The sequence below is a fragment of the Branchiostoma belcheri genome, unplaced genomic scaffold (genome assembly GCF_001625305.1).
Source record: "Branchiostoma belcheri isolate BF01 breed outbred unplaced genomic scaffold, Haploidv18h27 scaffold67, whole genome shotgun sequence".
Lineage (NCBI taxonomy): Eukaryota > Metazoa > Chordata > Leptocardii > Amphioxiformes > Branchiostomatidae > Branchiostoma > Branchiostoma belcheri.
Genome location: NW_017804320.1, coordinates 1016144 through 1043624, shown reverse-complemented (window position 1 = coordinate 1043624; position 27481 = coordinate 1016144). Strand labels below are relative to the sequence as shown.

General features: G+C 42.0%; 1 protein-coding gene across 1 annotated transcript; it reads left to right on the top strand.

Moving 5' to 3' along the window:
- The first annotated feature begins 1305 nt into the window (after positions 1-1305).
- On the top strand, positions 1306-27481 carry LOC109483929 (retinal homeobox protein Rx1-like). The gene is made up of 4 exons (XM_019787069.1): positions 1306-2322; positions 3079-3214; positions 18004-18161; positions 26689-27481. Exons 1-4 carry the CDS (start codon positions 2173-2175, stop codon positions 27184-27186), a joined length of 942 nt encoding a protein of 313 aa, XP_019642628.1. The 5' UTR covers positions 1306-2172; the 3' UTR covers positions 27187-27481.

Here is a 27481-nt window from a genome sequence, read left to right as displayed (position 1 = left end):
CCTCCCCTACACCCTGAATTTGTAGCGACAAGTTTCAACTGTTATAGCAACAATGTAAAGTGGTACGCTCAACAATGGGGCACGGGCTGGCATAAACCGACCCGGCTAACACACTAATAACCTGTCAGGAGACAGGAAGTTCAGGGTCCTGCGCGGCTACCTTAGGCCACACCGACTTAATTTTATGGATGACATCCTCTGAAGACCCCCAAAGTAGTGCGCGCGGGCGAATAAAAAAAATTTCCGGCAAAAAAATAAAAATGCTACTAAACCACAAGAATACGAAGCTGGTATTGTGAATTTGCGGCAGTACATAGCGACGTATACGACAAGCCGGCACATGCTGGCTTTTTGCGGAATTTATGAATCGGCACTGTGCGTACGGTATGTACTTGTTCTTGAGTCGTGGATCTTCGGTAGCCTGGGTGCCCGGCTCCATTTTGTCGCTAACTACCATGGACTAACCAGGCCTAGAGCCAAGTCAGAGCCTCGGTGGACGTGTTTTTTTTTAGAACAGGAGAAAATCAATGCGCGCGCTGATGTCATCCATAAAATTAAGTCTGTGTGGCCTTAATGTTCTTTTCCCGTTAGAGTTGAGATGTTTTGTTTTGCCCGCAAAGTACATGTTCTAACTCTTTGTTCTTTTAGTAAACACACTTGTGACTAGAGACTCATTTTTAGATCCCGTTGGATCAAATGGTATTCACCTTGGGAAGATTTAGTCTTGCTAAGTGGTTTATACGTGACGCTATCGGTAGGAAATTTGTCCACTCTGCAAAGAACACCTCTACTGGCGCCGACGATATTTTTTAAAGAGGGGATTGTTTGTTCTGTGAGCGCGTGATTGTGAAGTTTCTTTTCGCAAAGTGCCAAGGACTTCTTCCAAGGTTTCGTCTCGGCTCCAGGTCGGGCTTCGAGGGGGTAGAACCCGAGCCTGGGCGGACGGCAGGACGTGGCGGCCGGCCCACGCGGAGGCTAGAAAAGGATCGATCAACTTCCCAGGACGAAACGTGTCGGCCGCTCTCTCTTTACCTACAGGCGCCAGGGTCTCTCTCGCTTACCGGCCCGGGACTGAACCCAACACCGCCGGCACCAAGTTTACATCGTGTTAAGACATCAATTAAAAAATTAGCATCAATTAACTACACGCTGGATTGCAAGCGGGGCCCACCCTGCGCCGGAACACGAGACGTGGCGGGCTGAAAGGACACCGGTGTCGGGTTGACCGGAGGACCGGGAGTCGGTGGCGGGCGGCTGAATGGGAAACGGCCCGAGCACCCTTCGCGGACGACTCGGGTTTCCCTCAGTTTACGCAGGGCGCCACAAAAGGGCGGATTGTTTACGCCGTGCGACCAGGTAAACTGTGAGATGGTGGGGGTAACTAATCAGGTGCGCCGCGGCTGAAGGCGATGACTCGCCCGGCCCAGAACTCGATATCTTCCCGCTCAGACATGAAAGGAGCCGGGAGATTACGGGTGCAGATAGCTCGCCCATCCCTCTCTCTCAGAACCCGCCCGCGTTATCTAAATCATCGCCACTTAAGAGCAGGCGGAATGAGAACGGCAAACACGGCTTAAAAGTGGCGGTGGCGTATCGTAGCTGACCAAACAAGCGCCTCAACACTATGAAAGGGCGGGCTTCCCACCTGATGTGTATTGATAAAACACCGTAATAAGATTTCACGGGCAGGCCTGATAAACGTTAGGAGATCCGCGGGTGGGGAGAGGAGGGACACGGGAGGTGTGCCACGGGGTCGCGGCGCTGATTGGTGAAGGATTTTAAGTGAATCATCCTCCCGGAAAGATCACGTGTTCTGGCGTAGTATACAACTACGTCAGGCAGTGCGAGCGAGTCAGTCTAGAGTTACGACACGTATCCGACGCACGACAGAGACACAACCACGCCGAGATTTTCTTATTTTCTTGAGGATTCGAACTCACAACCTGCAGGTTTCCGAGTTCACGACTTTCTTCTCACAGTGTCTACACAGCGTGGCGTACACGTCGGTTGGAAACTTCCGGTATCCTGTCAGACTTTCGTCCTAGACCAAACAGTAGAGTTCCAACGTTGACAGTTGCACGTTGGGACAAGTATTTTCACCGCAACAGTGCGCACCTTCAAACAGGAAAGGCCTTTCTACAGATTTCGAGAGAGAGAGAGAAACTTGCAACGATGTACGGCTCGTCACCGATCCTTACCTGTTCGGTTCCCCGGATCACACCGTACCCACCGCCGCCGCCGATCTTCTCCAGCGCCCCTGGGTTCCCCACGCCGCCAGCCACTTCTCTACAGTCCGCCCCGTGGCTCCAGATACCCGTCAGGGTAGGTACTACGGCGTAACCAAACTTCGATCTCAACATAATCCTTCTCTAAACACTCTGTCAAACATTTAGTTGGATATACACATCCAGTAATGTAAAGATTTTAGGTGTCTTTGTAAACGTCTCAAGTTGTAAAACTCTTGGCAAAGATGCACATGTCTGTGTCGATCACTTTATATTACAGCAGGTGTCTTTAACATCGTTTGCCCTGACTTACAAGCAGACAAGACGACATGTTTCTGTTTCAAGGCTATATAACAAGGCTATATCATTAGGAGTTAATGATAAAAATTGACCACCGCACGGTATACATAGACTCTCCAAGCAGAGGTTTGGGTTTGGCTTATTTTTGGCGTGTTTCTAGGCTTTTTTTTATCGGGCTTACTTTTTGTACTGACATTTTTGTGCTAGCCCAACAAGAAAAGATACCAGATAAAGAAGTTTGAAAAACTCTAAAATTAAGCCAAAGCCCAAACCTTTACTTGCAGAGTACGCTACATACCCATAACTATGATGCTAACCCTACTGTTTTGTAGACTCCGTAGCAGGCTTACAGAACTGGGGGTTTGGTGGTCTTCGGCTGTTTTCTGATTAGCCCAGTTCTAACGGGGGTAATTCAACCAGGCCGGCTATGTTGTCTATATGCCATCAGAAAATAGCACATAAAAGATCCCAAAGACACTGAAGACCCCAATACACACCAGTTTTTGGCATGCTGTGGAGGCTAACTGTTTTGTTCGGTCTGTCCCCTCACCAGGCCCCGTACTCCCCGCCGGTACCGTACGTGTACGAAGGCCAGCTCGTCCGCGACATCCTGCCGACCGACCCCTGCAAACAGGCGCTCCTCATGGCGTCTCAGGCCGCCGGACTCACAGGTGTCACCGACTACCCAGGTGAGAAAACTACCTGTACAGCAGGTGTAGAAACACCTGTAATAGGCATAGAATAACGGTGTATTCTGGTGTAATAGTTTTGCATGTCTTAGCATGAAAGTCCATCTGTGTTGGTACAAGTCATAATGAAATAAAGACTAAACTTTACCTACCAACACTACAATGAAAATTTGAGGTATGTCCCAATTCATTGTAGTTTAAATTTAGTCTTTATTTCATAGTTTTGCATGTTTTTTTTTTACCAAATCTGCTCTTCTTGTAACTGTTATGACTGTTCTAAGACCATGAAATACCTTTATGTATCGGCGTGTTTAGTTGTCTAGTATCTTTATTTAAGTGTTCAGTACATTTATATCCATACACCTATATACTGTATATTGTTGTAGTGGTGTAGACGTTACCAGACTATTTCGGTACGGCCCGGAAATACCAAAAGGGATAGAAAAACACAAACGCACACTAGGTCAGGTGTAGGTGTCGTATAGAGTGTTTATTTCTCTAGCGCAACTCATATATCTGCTATGTTAAACGTTAGGGTATAGCGAAGTGTGTCATAGAAAGTATCATATCAAAAAGCCTCCTCATCTTTCAGTGTTTGCGTGTTTAAGAAAATAACTCTTGGCAATTTGAATGAATTGTAGGTCCGCTTTTTTGATAGGTTGGGCATTTTAGGAAGAAGGGGTGTTGAAAGTCTAATATTTCACGACTGGAATGGTTCTAATTAGCAAGAATTAGTCCTGGCGAAAACAAGAGACCTAATCGACGAAAACAAAATTTGACATGGAGCTCAAATCACTTCCCCCTACCCACCTATCAAAACTCGTGGGAAGTTATTCCGTTATTGGATCACACAGATTCGCGGAATGCATCTTCGTCTTTGTCTAATCAACACAAGTATGGCTGGACTTTACTAGGATTTCAGGACCATACCACAGTAATGACGTACAAACTGATGAGATTACATTCCGTACACAGAAATTAATCATAGATTAGAAGAAAGCGTTTGAGTTTGACGCAGTGCTTCTACAACCATCTTATGCGTAGTACCAAATCGTATACCTTGATTACCATGGTTGTAAGATTTTCACAAATTTATAATTTTTTTCTGTGTAAGCTTTTCAGACAGACTATATGTAATCCCAAAGGAACGTGTAACAGACATACTTCAGTTATTTTACCACTCCGCCTAGACTACATAATTATGGTATTACAAATCTATGAAGGGTACTTAGTGTCCACAGTACTAGTATTATACCCGAGGGCAGGCAGTTTTCTTTGGTTCTATATTCCACAAGCTTTACTATGTACAATACCTTCTGACCACGTAGGTGGCCCGTGGACACACAGTCCTTTCGTGCAAGTGCTCTTAGTAACCAGGGGATGAGTGTGTTTGGGGTAGTTTGATAACTGGTTTCACTAAATTGTTGGAACAACAATGCCCCAGGCCAGGGAGGGTCCGAACAGAAAAGAACACTAAGCATTGACGTACGGTTTACCAAAAATAGTACTTTCGTGTACCCATAACTATGTCTATTGGTAGAGGGACAATGCCTGAATAGTTTTGTACCTGCAGTGGCGTATTTATGGTTAAAGTAGTTAGATATGACAAACATGTTGCCGTTGTGTGTATGTTATGAGTGAACGTGTGTGTCCAAACTATCAACTATACTATACTTGTATGTGAAGTTAAGTAGAAGTTAACTAACGAAGCATGGTCTTTGGTAAGTCTATGTGTTCGCAACTGTATTGTTTTTTGCTTCTAATAACCTGTTATGTTTAAGGTTTTAATAAGAAAACATGGTACATATATATGATTGAATATGACATTCATCATCAATAAAGCATTTAACTGGAGTAAAAAAATTGAAATCATGTAAAAGTGAAAATTCATAACTAAGAATTATTGTAACCGCAAAATACCAGGAATAAAGTTCAACTACGTTTTCATGAACAAGACAAAAAGAAAAAGAAAGAAAATTCACTCATGTAGGACACTTGACTCTCATATAATCATACAGCGTACAACGATTATCTTTGCAAATATCTGAGTTAAATGTAACGTGTAATTTTCCTCGTGTCCACACACGGGCTGGGCTGTGTACATGCCTGGGGCGCGGAAACTACACCAGATAACCCGAACAAAAGCTTTCAATTTATCGCCTTCTTTTCCCACGATCCTAACCCACACGTTCACGTCAGGTACCATATGGTTCCAACATTTTTTACTCGCCAGAGTTAAATTACACCGAGCTCTATTACTTCGTCATTATTTTATTCAATATGGACATACCTGGGATAAAAGACAAGGGTTTTCTTTGGAAGGTAACAAAAGGGTGGGTATTGTTCTTGTGAAAACGAGCATCGTGGTGTTAACACTAGGAACAGGTGTACAAACGGATGGGAAATGTACTAACCACGAATTCCAACGAACCGCGTTTAATTATTTATGGTGGGAACGGCTTTTCTGTGTAAATTGAATGTCACTTCAGACGCGATTTATTTGTCTTCCATACAGAGTCAGTCCCGTGGATTCTTTTATGTTCATACAAATAAAGTGTGTTTTAACAAATTCGGTGCAACTCGATAAAAATAATGTAGTGAAAGATAAAAAGGAATTCTTTCCGTTGAGTTTCAGACACTTTTTTGTGACCCTACGTTTGGCTTTGTCTACATATCGGCCTGTGATCTACATAGACTAGTGAGCTCAATTGGGTGGAAGAATTCTAAAGCTATCCAGGCTTCATTGGAAGATGAAGGCTTTCCTTCGCAAGTCTCTGGGTCTTTGGGCTCTGTTAGCCATGTTAGAAAACCTCAGAAGCCACAAAACTATATAACTTCATCATGATGCATTTATGTAGCCTACGTACTATCCGGATTTTCGCTCCGCAACGCTAGAAAAAATGTGATCTTTTTCGAGCGTTGCGGAGAGAAAATCCGGATGGTACCCAGGCTAGCATTTCTGACAAAAAAGCTCGGAATTTTAGCAGTACAGCAACGTAGTTCTTTGTGGTACACACTGTGGCATTGTGAGCATCCGGGAAAGAATTGGTACTTACACAAGTGGCTGGGCGTATATATACATAATGTCAACTTGAGCGTGTTTGTGGTTGTACTTAATCTTCGAGTTCACGCTCTCAAGCCCTCTAGCTACTACTCCGAACGTTGGGGTCTATTACTCTCCAAGCAGAGGTTGATGGGGGAAAGATCGTTACCTTTTCATACGTTTTTGTCGCTACCCCCACCACCTTGGGTGGCGTATTGGACCCTCTCTGGCCAATGGATACTGCCTGGCCAATTTGATACTGTCTTTTTGCCACCCTAGGATCTGCTTGGAGATTAGGGTCTAGAGGAAAAACACACACGCACGCACACACTTCAACCGAACTGTCGAGATCTAGATAGGGGTGTGAGCCGATTAAACTGTTATCACAGCCACTTCACGGGATTTACTCGTACTGTCCGCCTATCTACTGAGCAAAGAACGCCCCAAAACAAAAAAAAGGTTGCGAAGAGAAGATATCCTCCGAAACAGAGATATTTTACATAAAGAAAATTCAACTGTTCTCCAACTCAAAAGAAATTAACTCACTAACTCACAAGCTCAGTAGAGCAAAGAACGCCGTGGAGCAAAAAGAAGACTGCGAAGAGAAAAACAATCGTCCGAAACAGAGATATTTTACATGAAGAAAACTCAACTGTTCTCCAACTCAAAAGAAATTATCTCACCAGAAATTTTCAACTGAATCGCCCAGTCTTCATCAGCTTTTTGACCCAAGTGCTGGTGAGTTCATTTCTTTTTGAGTTGGAGAACAGTTGAATTTTCTTCATGTATTTTACCAACTCAGATGAACTTTCATGTGCTAGAGATATTTTACATTATGTGAAAAGTTTTTAAAAAGTTACACACATGTGCTAAGATTTTTTCTTCACTCTTGGTTGGTTGGTTGTATGAAATGAAAATGGATTTCCTGGATATTTTGACAGTAAGGCAGCCGATGTTTTAGAAATGATGTTGAGAGTGAATAAGTAAAGTAAAATGTTAAGCAGCACATGTCATACGTTTTTTTCCACTCTTGGTTGGTTGGTTGTATGGAATGAAAATGGATTTCCTGGATATTTTGACAGTAAGGCAGCCGATATTTTGTAAAGGATGTTGAGAGTGAATAAGTATTGTTGTCATTCATTGCCAAACTAGAGACATCCCTTACTTTCCTGCACAAAACAAGTTTGGTCACATGTGAGTTGCTGACATGCCGCTCCAACTCGTGCGTTGGTTTCTAGCTCGTTTACACCGTATGGCCTGCCCCTCGCCCCATAGCAAAATATGCACTTAATGTCTTTACAAATAGCTTGTAAGTGTTATAACAACAAAAACGACGTCTCTGGAATACTTGCAGAACTATTGTAGGGACAATGGCAAATACCGGCTAGTACTGTCCTCTATACACGTATGTTTGTTGCCTTTGCATTGCGCTCACAATGTGAGGAATGTGGCCAGAATGTTGGGCAAAGCGAATGATACAAAAAGAGAGCCATATTTTGGATGTTTGTAGGATGATTGAAGCCTATTTTTGACATTGAGCCCTGTCACCTTTCTGTGGTTGAGTATATGCCTATGGGGTCGACAAAAAACGGTCTGTCGGCCAGTCACTACCTTGCAAATTTACTCTCCCAATTAGCAATTTATATCATACTTTCTACGGCTTTGGTTACATACATAAATGCCTTACATGTGGCTCTTACAGACACCCATGTACCAAAACATGTTAGATGTTTTCAGCGACGAAAAAAGGTATGTAAGATTCGTAAAAAAAAAACTCTTTGCAACAAAACTATTTGCACACACTCTTTCTGTAGACCGACTATATAATCCGCGCTTTAATAGTACAATGGGGGATCGCTATCTCTGTATTAGCCTTACATGTGGCTATTATATATATATGACACCCGTGTATATACCAAAACATGTTAGATGCTTTCAGGTACGAAAAAGGTATTAAAGATTCGTAAAAAAAAACTCTTTGCAAGAAAACTATTTGCACACACTCTCTTCTGTAGACCGACTATAGAATCCGTGCTTTAATAGTACAATGGGGATCGCTATCTCTGTATTAGCCTTACATGTGGCTCTTACAGACACCCATGTACCAAAACATGTTAGATGTTTTCAGCTACGAAAAAGATATTAAACATTCGTAAAAAAACTCTTTGCAACAAAACTATTTGCACACACTCTTTCTGTAGACCGACTATAGAATCTGCGCTTTAATAGTACAATGGGGGATCGCTATCTCACTATGAGCCTTACATGTGGCCTATTACAGACACCCATGTGCCACAACATGTTAACTGTTTTCAGGTACGAAAAAGATATTAAAGATTCGTAAAAAAACTCTTTGCAACAAAACTATTTGCACACACTCTTTCTGTAGACCGACTATAGAATCCGTGCTTTAATAGTACAATGGGGGGGATCGCTATCTCTGTATGAGCCTTACATGTGGCTCTTACAGACACCCGTGTACCAAAACATGTTAGATGTTTTCAGCTACGAAAAAGATATTATAAAGATTCGTAAAAAAACTCTTTGCAACAAAACTATTTGCACACACTCTCTTCTGTAGACCGACTATAGAATCCGTGCTTTGATAGTACAATGGGGGGGATCGCTATCTCTCTATAAGCCTTACATGTGGCTCTTACAGACACCCGTGTACCAAAACATGTTAGATGTTTTCAGCTACGAAAAAGATATTAAAGATTCGTACAAAATCTCTTTGCAACAAAACTATTTGCACACACTCTGTAGACCGACTATAGAATCCGCGCTTCAATAGTACAATGGGGGATCGCTACTGATCTCACTATGAGCCTTACGACATGTGGCTCTTACAGACACCCATGTACCAAAACATATTAGATGTTTCCAGCTACGAAAAAGGTATTAAAGATTCGTAAAAAAACTCTTTACAACAAAACTATTTGCACACACTCTTTCTGTAGACCGACTATAGAATCCGCGCTTTAATAGTACAATGGGGGGATCGCTATCTCTGTATGAGATATCACTTCCAGATAACCTATATCTGTCAGGCGATATCATCATGTGATAAGGCGAGTCTATACAGCAGTAAATAACGTGGCAGACGGGATTAAGCCGCGATAAGTGAGCTACAGATACAGATACGAGATACCCGGCCCGCCAACACTGTCTTATTAGCAAGGGATGATCTTTCTCTGCACTCTGGATTGTGTCGACGGTTTGACACTTTGACGTTTTAGAACCTTTTTAACGAGCCTTATTATAAAAGTGGGATCCTTAAGCTTTGTCTTCCTCTGTCTTCAAAAAAAGAAGTCAAACCCAGTAGTTTTTACTACTAGTTTCTTAGTAGTTATCAGTAGTTCTATGTGTACTGATTATCTGTTTTTTCATTCCAAATGTTTCTTCTGTTCCTGCAATTAGCCCTCTGGCATGAATTTGCAATAAAATAACTATTATTCCTGACTCTATTTTTCAAATTCTACAGATTGTTGACATCTTTATTGCACAACAATCATTGTACAGGGTACAAAGTATGGCATCTACCAGTACATAACTACAATGTCTGAAGGGTAACCTAACTAGTACAAGAATGTGTGGCTAGTATGGGATACTAAATGCTTTACATTCATGAATGTTCATGGCCATATAGGTTTGTTAACTACAGTAAGGCACGAGAAGTCATGAGGTTCGTAATGTCTGAATCATATTTATATTCCACGCCCGTTCTTTGCTGTTCTTTGCTGTTCTTTGCTGTACTTTTAATTTGTATCTGTTGTAACTTGTAGAGAAGAAATCGGGGTCAGAACGTTTTATTCAATGACAAAGTGAGCAGTTTTTCTAGGATTCCAACCTCGCTAGTGATATATACAAATCATTCCACCTTTTAAAGAAACATCTTGGTCCTTTAGGTGTAGATAGAAAGTGGACCTCCCACCCCTCTGGCTACGGGCATGACATCTTCTCCTGAACAGACACTGACAGTCGTACGGAAGGGTTTACTTAATAGAGGGCCTGCAAGTGGGGTTAGTGATTACGAATTACGCAAATTTTTCGCCGCCTATTACGAATTACGTTAAAGTCTCACAGCTGATTACGACTTTACGATTTGCGGCTAATGTCCAATTACGAATTACGTTGATTTTTGCGGAGGCTGCCTACGAATTACGAAGTCTAAAACGGGCTGATTACGCCTTACGAAAAAGGGCTTGCAGGCATCCCTTACTCACATAAAAGGAATATGTAGTAAGTTTTAGTCTCTAAATGCTCTCATGAAGCTATGACTTGAGTATGGAGAGACATTGAAGCCAACCTATGTGTGGGGTAAGGGGAACACACATTTTTTTCCTGAACAGACACTGACAGCCGTACGGAAGGGTTTACTCAATAGTTTTTGTATCTCTTCTTTTGACGAAGTCTGTCAGCCCCTTCCTTTGGTCTGTACCGCCGGCAGACTCTGGGACACTTGGCGGGGCACTAATCCTCCTCAATCAGGCACTGGGGCTGCGGGGAAACTCGCAACACATTTGGGAATGGGCTGCAATCTTATGTTGAAGTATCTATTCCGTATAGATACAGTAGAGAGGCACAAACTGATCCTCTTCTAGTTATGTCTGATTTTTCCTTTGAAATCCTCTCAAAAAACGCAGGAAATGCCTTTTCAGGAGGTTCATTTTTCATAATTTTCCGGGGGAGCATGCCCACGGACCCCCCTAGGAAACTCGCGCCTTTGGCGCTCGCTGGTCCCTCAGATAGTGGGGAGAACTCCCAAGCAAAATCCTAGTTACTCTTTACCACACACATAGGCCGACTTCAACGTCTGTCCACAAGTCATAGCTTCGTGAGAGCATTTAACGATTAACACTTACTGCATTATGTAGTACATATACATGACATCGTTGCAAGAATTCAAAGTTGTCAATAGATCGCCATTTCTAGAAAGACTGTTCAGAACCTGTGTAGTGTCACTTAGTATATTTAGGGAACCATCGTTTGTTTGGGCCACATTTGTAACTCAACAGAGCAAAGCATGAAGCAGAAGAAAGGGGTCGAGAAGTCAAGTACAGATTTAGCTGAGGCCACTAATCCCTTCAAAGCCGCTCCTCAGCTAGACGCCATGTCTTGAAGAAGAAAAAAAAACCTGTCGCCATGTACTAGACGTATCATAGAAGGATCGGGATCCTAAGAAAGCACTTGTTTCAGATGCTGGTCACAGATATGTATGGTAAAACCACCGGTAGTTCAAACGGGGAGGATTTGGGGGTTCAGAGCCGAGAGGCTAAAGCTAGGATTAGCCCATGAATCCCTCTTCACCTCTGATCCCCTGCTTATAGCCCCTGCTGATCCGACAGACAGCGGGACTTTGAATCTCTTCGCCGCGGTACATGTCATGGGGGCTCCGGGCTTAGGGTGTCACTATCTGTATCTGTATCTGTATCTGTATAGCCGGCATAACCGCCCTTCGGTGTAACACACCAGCTTCTGTATCTGTATAGCCGGTATAACCGCCCTTCGGTGTAACACACCAGCTTCTGTATCTGTATAGCCGGTATAACCGCCCTTCGGTGTAACACACCAGCTTCTGTATCTGTATAGCCGGTATAACCGCCCTTCGGTGTAACACACCAGCTTCTGTATCAGTATAGTCGGTATAACCGCCCTTCGGCGTAACACGTACACACCAGCTTCGCAGTCACGCGGCGCGGCGGCAGCTGGCTACATTCGTTCGACTTGTTACACCTAACCCTTGAACACCTATCTCTTAACATTGTTTAAAGCTATCTAATGACAATGTCCCTACTGTACTTGGTGACAGCGAGTTCCACTCTGCGATAGTTCTAGGAAAGAATGAATTCTTGAACACCTCAATCCTTGGTTGATAACTCTGGTACTTGAATGCATGGCTATTTCATGTTCTCTTCTAAGCTGGTATTAGGTACTTAGTAGTTGGGACGCCCGCCACTATTCGATGGATTGGGATAAAGGATACACATGTAGTCCATTAAAGGGCATTGTTTACGGGGCTAGATTATCCGGATTCACACTTTGCTAGCAAGCTGAAATTAATCCGGCAGACCTTGTCCTTGATGAAAAAGAAAACAACAACAGAGAAACAACAAAAGGAACACTAACCAGACGAAATGGACGCGATATTAAGAAGGCTAGGCCAAGGACTGGGGGACTCAAGGGGACCATTTTGATAAAAACAATGTAAACTCTATAACTTTGTCTAATTACATGGTGTGTTGTTTCTTGTCTACTTGATTTCAAAGGGACAGAAGATTTCCATAGCTCCGGAAATAGACCATTTCCAACACAAACCAACTGTAAAAAAAACACTACTTTTTGCAGTCGTGAAAGTTATTTGACAAAAGAAAAAAGTGAAAAATTTTAGCTATTCTAAATGGAACAAACGCTGCAGCGACTATATTGTATATGTCAGAAGACTAGATTCAGAACACAGTATCACTACTGCAAACTACTAGCCTTGGTTACTTATCCCATTCATTTAGTACTGAAAAGTATTGTCTTTAAAAACTTGCTAACTACTTTTATATGGATAGCTATAGGTAGAAAATTCTATCACCAAAAGTTATCTTTATGTTCTCTATATGGTGAATTAATGGGATAACACCCCTGCCATTCCCTTAATTTACCAGAAAGAGATTAAGAAATTCTCTGTATTGTGAATTATTGGAATAAGACCCCTGTTACGTCGATGAAGGTTAGACATCCAGGTAATACGATACGCCAAAAAACAGTTACTCAAGCAACTGGATATGATTTTGAAAACGTCAGACGTTTCAGCTAGTATCCACTAGCTTTCGTCAGTGACTGAGAGACCAGAGGGGAAATGCAGGTTTATAAGCACAACCTATTGATTGATATGCAAATAAGGTGAAGACAAATTTTTGGAAGTCGAAAAAGAAGACCCCTGTTATTCCATAATTTACCAGAAAGAGATTCAGAAATTCTCTATATGGTGAATTAAAGGGATGGATAGCTCCCTTTAATTTACCAGAGAGAGATTTAGAAATACTCTATATGGTGAATCAGTGGGCACGACCACGTATGCCGGTAGCGTTAGGTAGCAACTTCAAACATTGTTATCCTATGTGTTCTATGGATAATCCCTACTCTATTCCGATCAATTAACCCTCCCCATTCCAATCAAATATTGTCCCAGACAGCCGGACTCTGTGATAAAATCCTGGGTCTGAGAACGGCGCTTCTGTGCCTTCCCGCGACACCCCGCAAACTTTCGCTTCACGCCGAGTGACGGGGAAATTGGTCCGCAAACACACTCAAGATTTCGGTAGCCATTGTGTATAGATATAAGCTGTTTGTAAATACACTTTGGATTCATTAAGATGCCACAGGAACGATTTTTGAGCACTAGGTAACGTAAGGATGGAAAATAAAATAAAAGCTTCATACGAGCAATAGACGCAAACACACTCAAGATTTCGGTAGCCATTGTGTATAGATATAAGCTGTTTGTAAATACACTTTGGGTTCATTAAGATGGCACAGGGATGATTTTTTCAGTACGAGTTATCGAGTTCAGTGCGAATTAACGCAAGGATGGAAAACAATATAAAAACGTCAAAATACATTCAAGCAAACACACTCAAGATTTCGGTAGCCATTGTGTGTAGATATAAGCTGTTTGTAAATACACTTTTTAAGATGGCAAAGAAATGATTTTTGAGCACTAGTTAATGTAGGGATGGAAAACTTACATACAAGCTTTAAAATAGACGCAAACACACTCAAGATTTCGGTAGCCATTGTGTATAGATATAAGTCATTTGTAAATACACTTTGGATTCATTAAGATGGCAAAGGAATGATTTTTTCAGTACCAGTTATCAAAAAACACCACACAAGCTTCAAAATAGACGAGTTATCAAAAAACACCACACGAGTTACGGAAAACAACATACAAGCTTCAAAATAGACCCAAACACACTCAAGATTTTGATAGCCATTGTGTATAGATGTAAGCTGTTTGTAAATATACTTTGGAGTCATTAAAATGGCACAGGAATGAATTTTCAGTACGAGTTATCGTAGGGATGGATCCGGAAAACAACATACAAGCTTCAAAATAGACACAAACACACTCAAGATTTCGGTAGTCATTGTGTATATATATAAGATGTTTGTAAATACACTTTGGATTCATTAAGATGCCAAAGGAAGGATATTTCAGTACGAGTTAAAGTAGGGATGGAAAGCAACATACAAGATTCAAAATAGACGCAAACATACTCAAGATTTCGGTAGCCATTGTGTGTAGATATAAGCTGTTTGTAAATACACTTTTTAAGATGGCAAAGAAATGATTTTTGAGCACTAGTTAACGTAGGGATGGAAACCTTACATACAAGCTTTAAAATAGACGCAAACACACTCAAGATTTCGGTAGCCATTGTGTATAGATATAAGTCGGTTGTAAATACACTTTGGATTCATTAAGATACCAAAGGAATGATTTTTTTCAGTACGAGTTATCAAAAAACACCACACAAGCTTCAAAATAGACGAGTTATCAAAAAACACCACACGAATTACGGAAAACAACATACAAACTTCAAAATACAAGCAAACACACTCAAGATTTCGGTAGCCATTGTGTATAGATATAAGCTGTATGTAAATACACTTTGGATTCATTAAGATACCAAAGAAATAAATTTTCAGTGCAAATTAACACAAGGATGGAAAACTACATACAAGCTTCAAAATACACGCTAGTTGTGGTCCTATTCTGATACAAGTTTTGCTGATACACTATCTCATGGAAATATATGTGTATGTAGTGATTGTGTCTTATCGAGTGCAGTTTAAAACCAAAGCCTCCTGTAAAATTGTCTACGTTATTTCCTAAGTCTTGAAGTTGTAGCATTTGTTTCTTGAGAACGGCGACTCTCCTGGTCTCAGTTTTCCCTCCCTTGTCTTAAGTTCTCTCTACCTTAACTAAGCCCGATGCGTCCACAGATAGTGTATTGTCTCTTAAACGTCAGCTCACTTAACAACCGCCGCCGGAAAGATGGGTATCTTGTCAAAATAGTAGCGATAATCGGGTCTGAATTGAGTGGATGGAAGGCCTAATTATCCGACCTTATAGCGATAGAATTATATGGAGAAGTACTGAGGTATTGGCCATGTTCAAACAGAATAGTGTTTTTTTTTCTGACTTTTGAATTTGTTCACTTGAGAATGTGTACATAGCTTGGCTTGTATGAACATCTTATATTCTATGGATACCAAATTTTGGAACTTTGTACCTTTACTCGTAGAATCTCTAATTCTATCTTCACAGACTAAACCAAGATTCTTACGAATCCATGTGAACAGTTAAGTTTTACACTGGCCAAAAGTTGTACATTCATGTAATTCTGTTGTGTGAGTAATTGTGCCACAGCAAGGAAATTTGATCAAACTTCGTTACATGCATGAAAACGTTGTTCCCCTCTGTTCCCAGTGTGTTGTCTAACACGATGATATAAAGTTACTAGTATAACGTTACTGGACCATTCTGCGGTTGATTCTATTTCTGTAATCATGTCTCCATGAGAGAATCGAACGCCTTCGGGCTATCTACAAAAACCCCGTGTACAACTTCCACGCAATCAAAGAGCTTAACACTTAATGTCACGCCTTCCAGCAGAAATTAGTCTAATCGCGTTTCGGACAATGGGAAGGTTTTCTAATTTCCTGATTGATTTTTCACTGCGGAACTAAAAACACGGGACGGTCGGGAGGGTACCGAAGCAAGGTACCCCTTCCGTTCGGTGAATGGAAGTCAAAATCTCGGCTTTTGATTCTTGCTGATAACGCTATTGGTTTAAACGATGGTGGTTGTTTGGATAGACATGGCAAGGGACTCAATTCTTTCCTTTTGAATAATTTGACTTTAGATTGCCCACTAGGACACGGAAATTACGTAGTGACCGAAAACAAATCATTAGAGTAAACCATAGTATTTTATTTATATTTGTATTAAAGTTTGCCAACAATGCTTCAATTGCATTGCCATTGAGTTGACGACCAAGGGTAGCCAATTCAACGGACCATTCTTTATCAGTTTGAATACGGTGAATGTTTTCAAAGACTTTTGTTAAGTTATTAGTGATCTGAAATCTGGGTTAGCGTGAATATAACCTTTCTTTCTCGTCATTCTTGGCTGCGTGTGGCTGGAGCTTGCTTGTTTGTTCTCCACGCCGTACTATTGAAGCAGCACACAGACCTGCACACACACACACACAATGCACCACCTGCGATATCTCTTACTACTGTTAGTTCCCACCGTAGCGAGTCTTTCCGATACTGCCCACCAACATTTGTGTTACATCAACGTATCACCATGAGACCCTCACGCCGTGTAACCACTCACAAAAGACCCACAATTAACTACATTCCTCCCCTTTCTCCAAGATGACAAATGAACGCGTATCTCTTACCCATTAAGCCTTGTTTTCTGCTGGTGGACTAGAACACGTGTTCCCTGGTTTCCGCTAGTGTAATCGCCCAGGTATTCCAAAACAAAGCAACCAGGTACCAAAACAAATCTGAAGTTACACTTGATTCAATCACCTGGGCTTCAAACTGGTAATAAAACTCTGGGGTGCACAGAGGGCTCGTTTGGAACATGTGTTGGTCGCCATTTATTGGTGTAGTGGCAACAGTGTTACTTAACAAAGCCGCTGGCACAAAGGGTTGGGACTAGGTTACCGGCGATATAATTATCAATGCCCGAATGTGATGTTCTTCAGCCGACGGAGGATGAACATATGTTTCTCACATGTAACGGAGCCACTGTTGATGTTACAGTGAGGTGAAAAGAGAGGAAGTCAACAGAAACAAATACGGTTGTAGGTGTGATATCGAACTAGTTTTGTGGTTGTCAGCCGTTGGTAGACGTAGTGCACAACAGGGAAAGCTTATACGGCCAGAAAAAGTCATGTACATGTCAAGAATTGACGAAACAAAAACAAATGTACTTAGAACGAGAAAACTATACCTAACCTAACATTTGAGAACTAAACGACAAATACGAAATACGACATGTCCAGACGAGGCTTTTTGAGTGATTTGGTTGCCGTTGCTCCAATTATCGCTTGACATTTAAGTAAACAAAGTTAAAGTTAAAGCCAACTATTGGCATGGTCGCTTATGGCGGCGCCCATCTCCGTTTCTGTATAGCCCTAGGGCCACAAATTTGTGCAATCACTACAGCAGGGGGCTAGTCCACTGGTTGTGGTATGTGTTCAACTCCCATACTCTTCTCAAATGCTGAGTGCTAAATGAGCAGTATGGGCCATTTTAAAAGTCTCTAGTATGCCTCGGCCGGGGATCGAACTCACTACTTATTTTTATGTCGCCACCAACATAGAGGACAATACAATACGTGAGGAAAGTTGTTTAAATTGCCTTTCCCAAGGGCACAAGATCGTTGGCATAACAGGATTCGAACCAGGGACCTCTTGGTTCCGAGAAGAAAACTCTAACGTTACACTCCACGATCCCACAAAACTTTACTTTTCAAGCAGAGGCTGATTGAGGAAGATCGTTACCTTTCATATATGGCCCGTTTCTTTTTGTCGCTACCCCACCTTTGGTGACGTATTGGACCCTCTTTGGCCAATGGATACTGCCTGGCCAATTTGATACTGTTGCCATCCTAGGATCTGCTTGGAAATTAACAAAACTTACCACTGCGTTTCTCTTCTCCGTTGTTCAGACGACTCGAAGCCGACGAAGCAGCGCCGGAGCCGGGCGAACTACAGCCAGTGGCAGCTGGAGGAGCTGGAGAAGGCGTTCGAGACCACTCAGTACCCGGACATCTTCATGAGGGAGGCGCTCGCTCTCAGACTCGACCTGATCGAAGCCAGGGTACAGGTGAGAAAACGTCTTAACTTTTTGAATTTTAGAGAAGTAGTAGTAGTAGAAGAAGAAGGTCTGCCATGCCCATCTCCATTTCTGTAACCCTTGGGCGACACACAGTTGTGCAAGGAACTACAGCAGGGGGCTGGTTCACTGGTAGTGCTGTACGTTTGACCTTCCAACACTCTTTCTCATACATGTATGTGCTGAGTGCGAAGCAGAGAAAGAAGTATGGACCATTTTTAAAGTCCCAGAATAGTAGTAGTAGAATATTCTTCAATCAGTGACGATTTTGAACAAGGTAAGAAAGACATACCTCCAAATTTCGACGTCCACTGTATGTCTTTCTTTCTTACCTTTCAAAATCGTCACTGATTGAAAAATACTATACTAATTGTGATTTATACGTGACTGATGAACCTCTTCAATGATAAATTTTAGCCACATTTTACCGGTTTTCCATACTCGCGCATTCGCTTAAATTTACGTCGTATGGTGTGTCACATGTGGTTTATCAAACGGACATTCTTTCAGCTGTATATTTTCTTTCCTTCTCTCTGTCTCTGTCTCTCTCTGTCTCTCTGTCTCTCTCTCCCCCGCGCGGTTTCTCTCTCTTTCTCAGATACACTGGAACTGCAAAAAAGAGAAAGAAACTCCCGCATTTACGGGTAATGTCTTAACGTTAAACACAAAAATTTAAACGTACAAAGTTGAGCGTTTTTTGAACCTGTATGTACATTTTTGTGTTCAGTATCTCGGACAACAATGGTATAGAGAAGCAAGCGCTAGATAATTACTTACAAAGGGAAGGATTTGTTGTGTTGACATAATCACGGACTGTACATCGCAAAAGACACAAAAATGTTCCTAACTACAATGAAACCGAGCGGGAATGTTAAAAGAATCCTGTTCAACCTCAACAAAAATATATGAGCTAAGAGCTGCAGAATTTCCTCCTTGTTGGAAATAATAGTTGCAGGTCCGGTTTGGTATTTCTGTCTTGACTACCAAGACTAGACGGGTAAACAGTTGAGTTCTATAGCGGTAGTACTTTTCAAACTCTTTTGGCAAGTTTTACATTGCTGACAGTAGATGTTTTCTGCGGACTACAACTGGTCCTGATTCTTGAGTCTCAGATCATTAAGAGACAAAAAGACTGTTTTATTTGCGGGTTAGGTTTTGGTGCTGACACCAAATATTTAAAATATTTTTTTATTCCAACATGTAATCAGCAGACGTGGTGACGACACACACAAGTTTCTTCACCTGTAAATTGCCTTTCCCAAGAGCACAAAATCGGTGTCATGTCAGGACTCGAACCCGGGACTCTTAGTTCTCTGAGTCTCAGATCATTAAGAGACAAAAGACAGTTATATTTGCGGGTTTGGTTTTGGTGCTGACACATGTTGTGATGACTCGTCGCCCCTAATCATGACCAAATACGAGAAGAAAACAATGTCGGGGTGTTTGTTACCCGCGACGCTCAAAATTACTTCAATTCACGAAACCATCCCAGGCATGTATCGGCTTTCTCCGGCCCGGAGTTTCCCACATCTCCGGGGGACAGCGGATCTTTCAGTACCTGGCGATTGCCCGGAGTCAACTGCCGGGCAGCGGGGGCTTTAAAGTGGCGGGCGCATGTTGATAATGTTCGACACGGCCTGCCCAAGGCTCTTCCTCTATTATGGGCGATGAAATTTGTCTAAGGAGGGTCTTTAAATCAAGGATGAAGTCAATTCTCTCAATACTACTCCAAGCAGAGGTTTTGGCGTTTTTGGCGTGTTTGTAGGATTATTATAGGCCTTTCTTTCTTGTACTGGTTTCCTCTGTTACGTACAAAAAAAAGCCCGATAAAAAAAGCCTAAAAACACACTAAAAATAAACAAAAGCTCAAAATTTTGCTTGTTTATGTTTATGTTTATTAGGATCTCAATTAGTAAAAAAAAGAACAACAGTTCCTTACTATTTTCCCTGAAGTCTTGGAAGAGAAGCTTGGAGAGTAGACTTAAGGGGGTATGGGACGATCTTGTCAATAGACAATGGGGGTTTCCATCATTACTTCTTTCCTTTGTGCGTCTTCTAGATAGTCGACTTCCTTAAGATTGAGTTCTTGGACGGCTCTGTGGGTGTAGGTTACAATAAAGCTGTGAAACAATCGTCGTATCACACATCGCAATCTCAAAGAGGTGTTTTAAATGTTATCGTTGGTCCTTTCACGAGAAGCAAATCGAGGAGAGGAAGGTATACGCCATTTTCTTCAGGGTCTCTTAAAGCGCAAGTCGGCCGTGCGGTCTCTTCCTATAAGCGGCCCTCGCGTAGGCAGAGCAGGGCAGAGCGGGCTGCAAGGGCGTGACAGGATCAGAGGGGAGACTTCCGAGGGCCGGTCCGATCCGACATTTCTGTGGGATGACGTGACCCGTCTGTCTGTTCTGTCCAGGTGTAGTTTGTGTGGCAAGTGACTTGGTTCTGTAGCTGTATCTGTATAGCCGGTATAACCACCCTTCGGCGTAACACACCAGCTTCACAGGCACGCGGCGCGGCGGCAGCTAGCTATATCCCACCGAACGACTTGTTACACTTAGTCTTTGCACATTTGATTGCAGGAATTGTTTAAAGATTTCTAGTGATGATGCCCCAACTGTGCTTGGTGGCAACGAGTTCCAGTCTACGATAGTTCTGGGGAAATACGAGTTTTTGAATACCTCAATTCTTGGTTGATAACTCTGATATTTGAAGGCACGACTGTTTCTTGTTCTTTTCTGGGATGGTATAAGATACTTAGTGGTTGGTGCGTCCACCAGTTTAGTAGTCATTTTGTACATCATGCACAGTCTGTTTTGTTTTTTTAATGCCCACGATCATGACAATGATCATTCTGGCATACTCATTTTCTCAAGTGAGGAAAGCCGTGTAAAGTGCGAGCCTTTCCCAAGGGAACAAGGTTGGTGACTTGACAGGATTCGAACCCGGGACCTCTTGGTTCTGAGTCGAATGCTCTGCCGTTACGCCACACAACCCCAAGGCTTTCTCAGACGTACAAGCTTACATAGTCAGGTCCTGCTCTTGGACTTCCAGTCGACCATGTGTGCAGCTGTTGCAAGAACATCTGAGAACGATTTGCCGACAATGATCACCTTACTTGCTCATAAAAGTACTTACATGTAGTCTAGTATGTTTCATGCAGTGATAGAAAGCTTATATAAGTTATAACAAGCACACATTTTATCAATGCGAACATCTACGGTCCATACCTAAGCACCATACAGAAAATGAACTATGCAGGCAAGTTTTGAGAATGGGTGAGAAAAACGTTCTCAGTCACCAACTTCGAGTATGCTAGAAGACTCGACACCTTGAGTTGTCTTACGGATCATCTCCAAGTATTCCCGAAAATATTTGTCTATTTGTGGTTGAAGTCACGCGAGAAGAGGGCTGCCACGGCTCCGAACCTCTGATAGCCTCTCAAAGGGTGTAATTGACTCAGAAATGCGTGTTTGTGTTCTTACGCTGATTCAACATTTACCACTCACATCGCCAACAAAACAACTCCAACGCTTTTGTGAAGTCTAGTAAAACGGTTGTCCTCTTTAGAGAGAATGTTTGGTCGAATATGTGAGTTTTCTTGGGCCCAAAAGTCAGAACTTTTGAGGCAAGGAGCTTAATAGCTTTGCGGGGTGAATTGCAGAAGTCAAATCGAGCATGGATACAGGTGTAGAGTAGGTGCAGGTGTGGCAGTCTGTCGTCAGGTCATATCTCCTGCCTACATTCCGACAGAAAACCTCATCAGTGAGCATTTTCAGAAAAAATAGACAATTCGTAGAGTTATCGAGTATATATTGTGTATAAATGAAGTTCGTCTTGCCTTTTTTTATGCCTTTTAGCAACTATTTCTTTTTCTTTCTTTTCTTTCTTTCTTTCTTTCTTTGCAATGACAACGAATCAATACACAGGTTCTATTTTGCATTAACATTTACACACGTTGTCTGAAGTGGACTGGGCAAAACAACTTGAAGTGGAAAAGTCTTCAACTAGTTCTTTTCCTCTATTCAAGCTGATATTTCCAAATACAGATAATGAATTTTTTCAAACTATGAATATGTTCTTCCTGTCTGCTAACGTGTGACATCACTGTTCAAAATTCCCATCTAAAAGACTTTCAAAGCGCTTAAAGATGTACGGTTTGTCTACCTGTCTCGAAGAAAGGATGTTCCTGTCTTCAAGCGGTGCTTTTGAAGGACCCATATTGGGCGTGAAGGGCTAGGAATGTGCCAAAAAGGGTCTTAAGAACATCTCCAAGTGGCTGTCGATGACTCAAGATGCCTCCAGTCCCCCATAAGCTTGTTTACTGGGGATGTTCTGTGGAATCGACATGGAAAACATGTTCTGTTGGTGTCCACCATTGCACTAACCTGCGGTGGTAATTTTTCATGGGAAAAAGCGTCGGAGCATTCGGCATAGTTGCAGCTGTGCTAGGCTGTACTTGTTTCCCCATATACCCCGTCTCTGTTGTAAGGATGCGTAATGTTTTCATGTGCAGTGTGGCAAACAAAAACGAACAGATTTCTAGCAACATGTACTAAATGCAAAGTACGTGAGCAACGTTTTGATAGGAAAGTTCCGTACAACAGTTCTAGATCTTGATGTTAAAGGCTTGCAATACAGTTTTTAGGGTTTGGAAACCCGATTTTTCAAAGTCAATATTCTTGTCACTTATTTACACACAGAGTTAATACCACACTGTCCCGATGTATATTGACCGTCTTGGAGCAATAATACACAAACTTCTGACGGAAAAAATGGTTACTGGAAGGGCCTTAGGCTGATTTTTAAGGTATCACACAGAAAATAAAGGACTCATCTTGGGGCTTGTTTCTGCAGTTTTAAACGCCCTAAGTATGACATGCTCGTAAGTGTCAATATCACAAAGTTTGCCTTATTCAGGATATTTCCAAATTTGGTGCTCTGAAATCGCATTGGATGCCTTTAAAAGTTTAAGGAAGGATATGGGAACATCAAAGGCCTGTAGTCAATTCCCCGTGTTATGACTTCATGCAAAGACGGCCTGTGTCAACAGACTGTCATGGGAACGAGACGCGAAGGACAGCCGACCGCGGAGAACCATGGGAACAGGGCTGGAAACTGGGACCGAGATGAGTTCGAAGTCTATTGGCAAACCTTAGTGAAAAAAAAAATAATTCATTTGTATCAACAACAGCATAACTCGCAGCCGTGACATACAAGCTTAAGGCTGAATTCCAATGCTTGTTTACAACATTAATCATTAACTATTAATAGCTATTATTATTAGTCATTAATACAAATTATTATATAGCCAGAAGGCGTAGACCAAAAGTCTTCATTTGCCATTGATTATCAGGCCGTAACCTGAAATGTGGTCGGTTATTAGAATAACCGACCACTTTTTGGACCGTACCATTATACAGGGACATGACACTAACCGCAGTGTTAAGACTTGTAGTATTTATCTATCGAAACGTATGGTAGTTTAATTTTAATAATCTTTCTCAAAATACAACTGGTCGCAGTGAGAGCGCCATCCTAGTAGAATGGGGGCCATGCTCCCCACTTTACAAACTGAGACTATATATGCGTGACGCGCCGATTGAAGTAGGTAGCAGAAAAAACAACCCGGGGAGTTTGTTTACACCAGATTGTCCTAGTTTATCTTTCCTTTACTTCAACAGTTACAACCATGGTCTACTTGTGGGTCCTGTCTAACACAGCAAAAGTCAGACTCCAGCCTCCAGTGTGGGAACGGCCATTGTTAGTCAAATAATCAAAGTTTATCTACAAAATGATAAAACGAACTTTTTGTACATTGTTTGGCGTATAAATGTTGTAGAACATCATGTTATCACGTCGTAATCAAAAGATGCGTGGAAGGAACATCGATCTGTCTTTAAGTGCCAATCAGAGTGTTTTTAAAACACCGTCTTGTGTTCCCTCTAATGTCGTCCTGAGTAGGAAACGCTTGGTTGGCGCTGCGAATTTTAACATACTTGGACACAGTTGGTGTCCCGTACACCAAAAACCTTTCTCCCTACACGGCGCCAGTGGTACTGGAGTATTGAGTACCGAGTTTACTACAACTTCTTGTTAGCTAATTACTGTCGGGGTCTTTGTCAGGAGAACAAAGTGAGCCACGAATTCTTGCACGGTGCGAATGGAAACATTAGCGCGATCACCTGGCGCCCTTTTGACCCCCACCGAGTCGAATCGAGTGCAGGTGAATGTGATACTGTTTTTACCACGGAGTAAACAAGAGGTTTTACAAGAGGAGGGGTGGTATGTTGGGCTAATGGAGCACAACTCTATACAGTGTACACCGATTCTTAATGGAGAAGGCACAACGCCAGCTTGTTTTACGTACACATTGTTGGTGAGATGCTCTTAATATCGAGGTATCATACGACATCCGAGCTGGCATCTTTCAACGGCTCGAGCGTATAGGTTGCTTCAAATGGGAAACCTTACTGTGTCTCTCAAAACTCTTTCGGTGCAGGGAACTGCTTGACATACTACGTACTTTTAAAGAATACTACTTTTAAAGAATACTACTGCTAGATTTGAAGAATACTACTTTTAAAGAATACTTACTTTTAAAGAATACTACTGCTAGATTTAAAGAATACTACTGCTAGATTTAAAGAATACTACTTTTACTAGTTTTACTTGTACTATTTTTACAGTTACTATATAAAAATATATACTGATTTCTAAAAGCGTGTAAACTACAAAGTTGTGATACAAAATTAACATTAGTTCTTCTGCAAGTGTTGTACCTACGAACAGAGTATCTTTATAAGTTGAAACATCAGCAAACATTGCGTCAGTACATGTACATGTACATGTACTTCCTTGTGATGAAACCTGAAAACTTCGCGTGCAAACTCTTCTTACCTTCTTTGTTACCTGTTTTCCTGACATAATGCTCAATGGAAAGGTGTGTCCTAACCGGCCCATACCTGGGATGCCTTCATTAGTTGTTGTGAAATTCCCCAGTCTAGCGGGACACTGTCCGGGCTCTATGGTTCATGGGCTGGGCACCGGCCCGTACCTCTTTCAAATTGACCAAAGAACAACCACGTACTCCTTACAATTTAGCCTCAAACCTTTCTTTTCTTTCCATCTCTCTTTGGCCTACGTCCAAGTTTGTGTGATGATTTTAATAGTTTATTTTTCTCCATCACTTTCTATGCTTTCTGCTCAATTGGTTTCAGTGTGATTCTTTACGCTTATCTTCTAGAGCCTTTTAGTTATCCGTTGTTTACAAACAAGCCATTAGAGGCAATTCGAACTTTTACCCGACAGTCCGCTTTACCAATTTCGTCGGAAACCTTAAGAAGTAAAAGAGATGTCTTCCTTTGTTTCGCCAAGACGACACGCACTGTCTTGACCCGTTCCCACGAAACCGAAGAAACCCAACTCCTCTTCTGACTAAGCCACAGTTACCATTAGTTACTTCACCCTTCTCCTTAGCCCGCGCGCAGGGCTACTTAGGTTCCCTTCTTAAATCCACTCTGTCATTCCTGATTCGGAGACAATCTCACTCATATAACCACGATGTCAATATTAGTAAACTCTCAACTTTCCAACAGTTTCTTAAATTTCATCTTCCATCTAAAACAAATTCATCTTTGTTTTACATTAAGTTGTTTAAGCCAGCACAAATTGTTAAGGGTTAGCATTAACATGCGTTTCTAGGATATAGTGTTGTAGGTTTTCGTGGACTTAATTGTGTTTCTAAAGCATTCCACGACCCGTGGTCGGTCTTTGTTGGGTAACAGGAACTTGTAAAGGAATCCCGGCACATTAGCGCTCGGAGTAACGACCATTCCTGGTCTTCGGGTTACATTGTTTGATTGGAAAACCAAGAGGAAGGCCACGGGTCGTGAACTCTGCTTGTAGGAACTCATGTCGCCGGCAACTGTTTATCTTTCTAGAGTTGTGAAGCGTTTTAAGGAAACATTTCTCATACAATGAATGGTTCAACGTCTACCAAAATTCATTGTAAGACCACAGCAAGTAAAGTTTATGGACGACATCCTCCGTAGTCTACAAATCTAATGCGAGCGGGCGAAAAACAAAACAAGGCGCACAAAAAAACAAGGTTTCTACATTTTCAAATTTGGAAAAATCATAATCCTTTTTAAACAAAAAATGATACCTAGATTGTGTTAAATTTACTGTCAACTATTGCAACATCCATTTGTCTATGAAACAACTTTGAAAAATAAACGTTTTTAAATGGTTTTGATTCAGTGGGAAAATCACATATAAGATGATAACAATTACAGCAAACTTAAGTTCACTATAGTTAACGACACTGTTAGAAACTTGATAAACTAGTGAAAACAATTAATTGTGCTTATGGTAAACGGCATTATATTTTATACAGTAGAAATTGGTACGTAGTGTTCAGCCAATGTCTTGTAGAATAGAATTTCGTCAAGATTCTCTGTCATGTTTGTTTGTGAGACTTCTCGTTTTTAAAAGTCCTTTCAATCTTGCGTTTCTCCAGGTTTGGTTCCAGAACCGGCGTGCCAAACTCCGTCGCCAGCTCAAACTACAAGGCAAGGACCCTAAAGAAGCCCTGAAACCACCCAACTCCAACAAGAACAGTGAGGACAACGACATCGTCAGCGGCAGCGACAGCGACACCGACGACAAATCCGAGTGCGGCGGCAAGAAGGAGAAGCCGAAATTCTCCTGGCCGGGGATGAGACCGAAGGGGGAGCCCGAGATGGTGGCACCTCCCTTCGCGGGCGTCCTGCAGGGTCTCCCCGCCGGGAAAAAGGAAACGCTCGGTGGGAAATCCACGGGGTCGAACCAGGTAGAGGAGGCGGGTAGGAGAGACAGCAGCATCGCCAAGCTCAGGTCCAAGGCCAAGGAACATCTGGCCAACATCGAGGCCATCTGGACGACGGAAAGGAGTGAAAGTGAGAAGGAGGAAGAAACGAGTAGTACGGACTCTGGGAAAGAGAACATTGAAGTAGACGTTGACGTGGAGAGTTTGTAGCTTCCCCCGTCTCTCAGATATGTAGCATACCTTTTTACTATTGTAAAAAACATTTAATATGTACCCAGCTACCGGTATATTAGCATAGAAGTTGTTTTTTTATCTTAAAAAAGTGCGGGTCACTCCGACAAAATGAATTCTTTTTTTTTTGTAATAGCGAAGACATTGACGTTGTTTTTGTACCTAGCTAGTCTAGGTACAAGCAAGGCAGAAACCATGCTTCTGTGTCCTTACCATATCCCATCAAGTGTTCCTTAAAACCCCTGAAATAGTCCCTTTGTTTTGTGGTAATTTT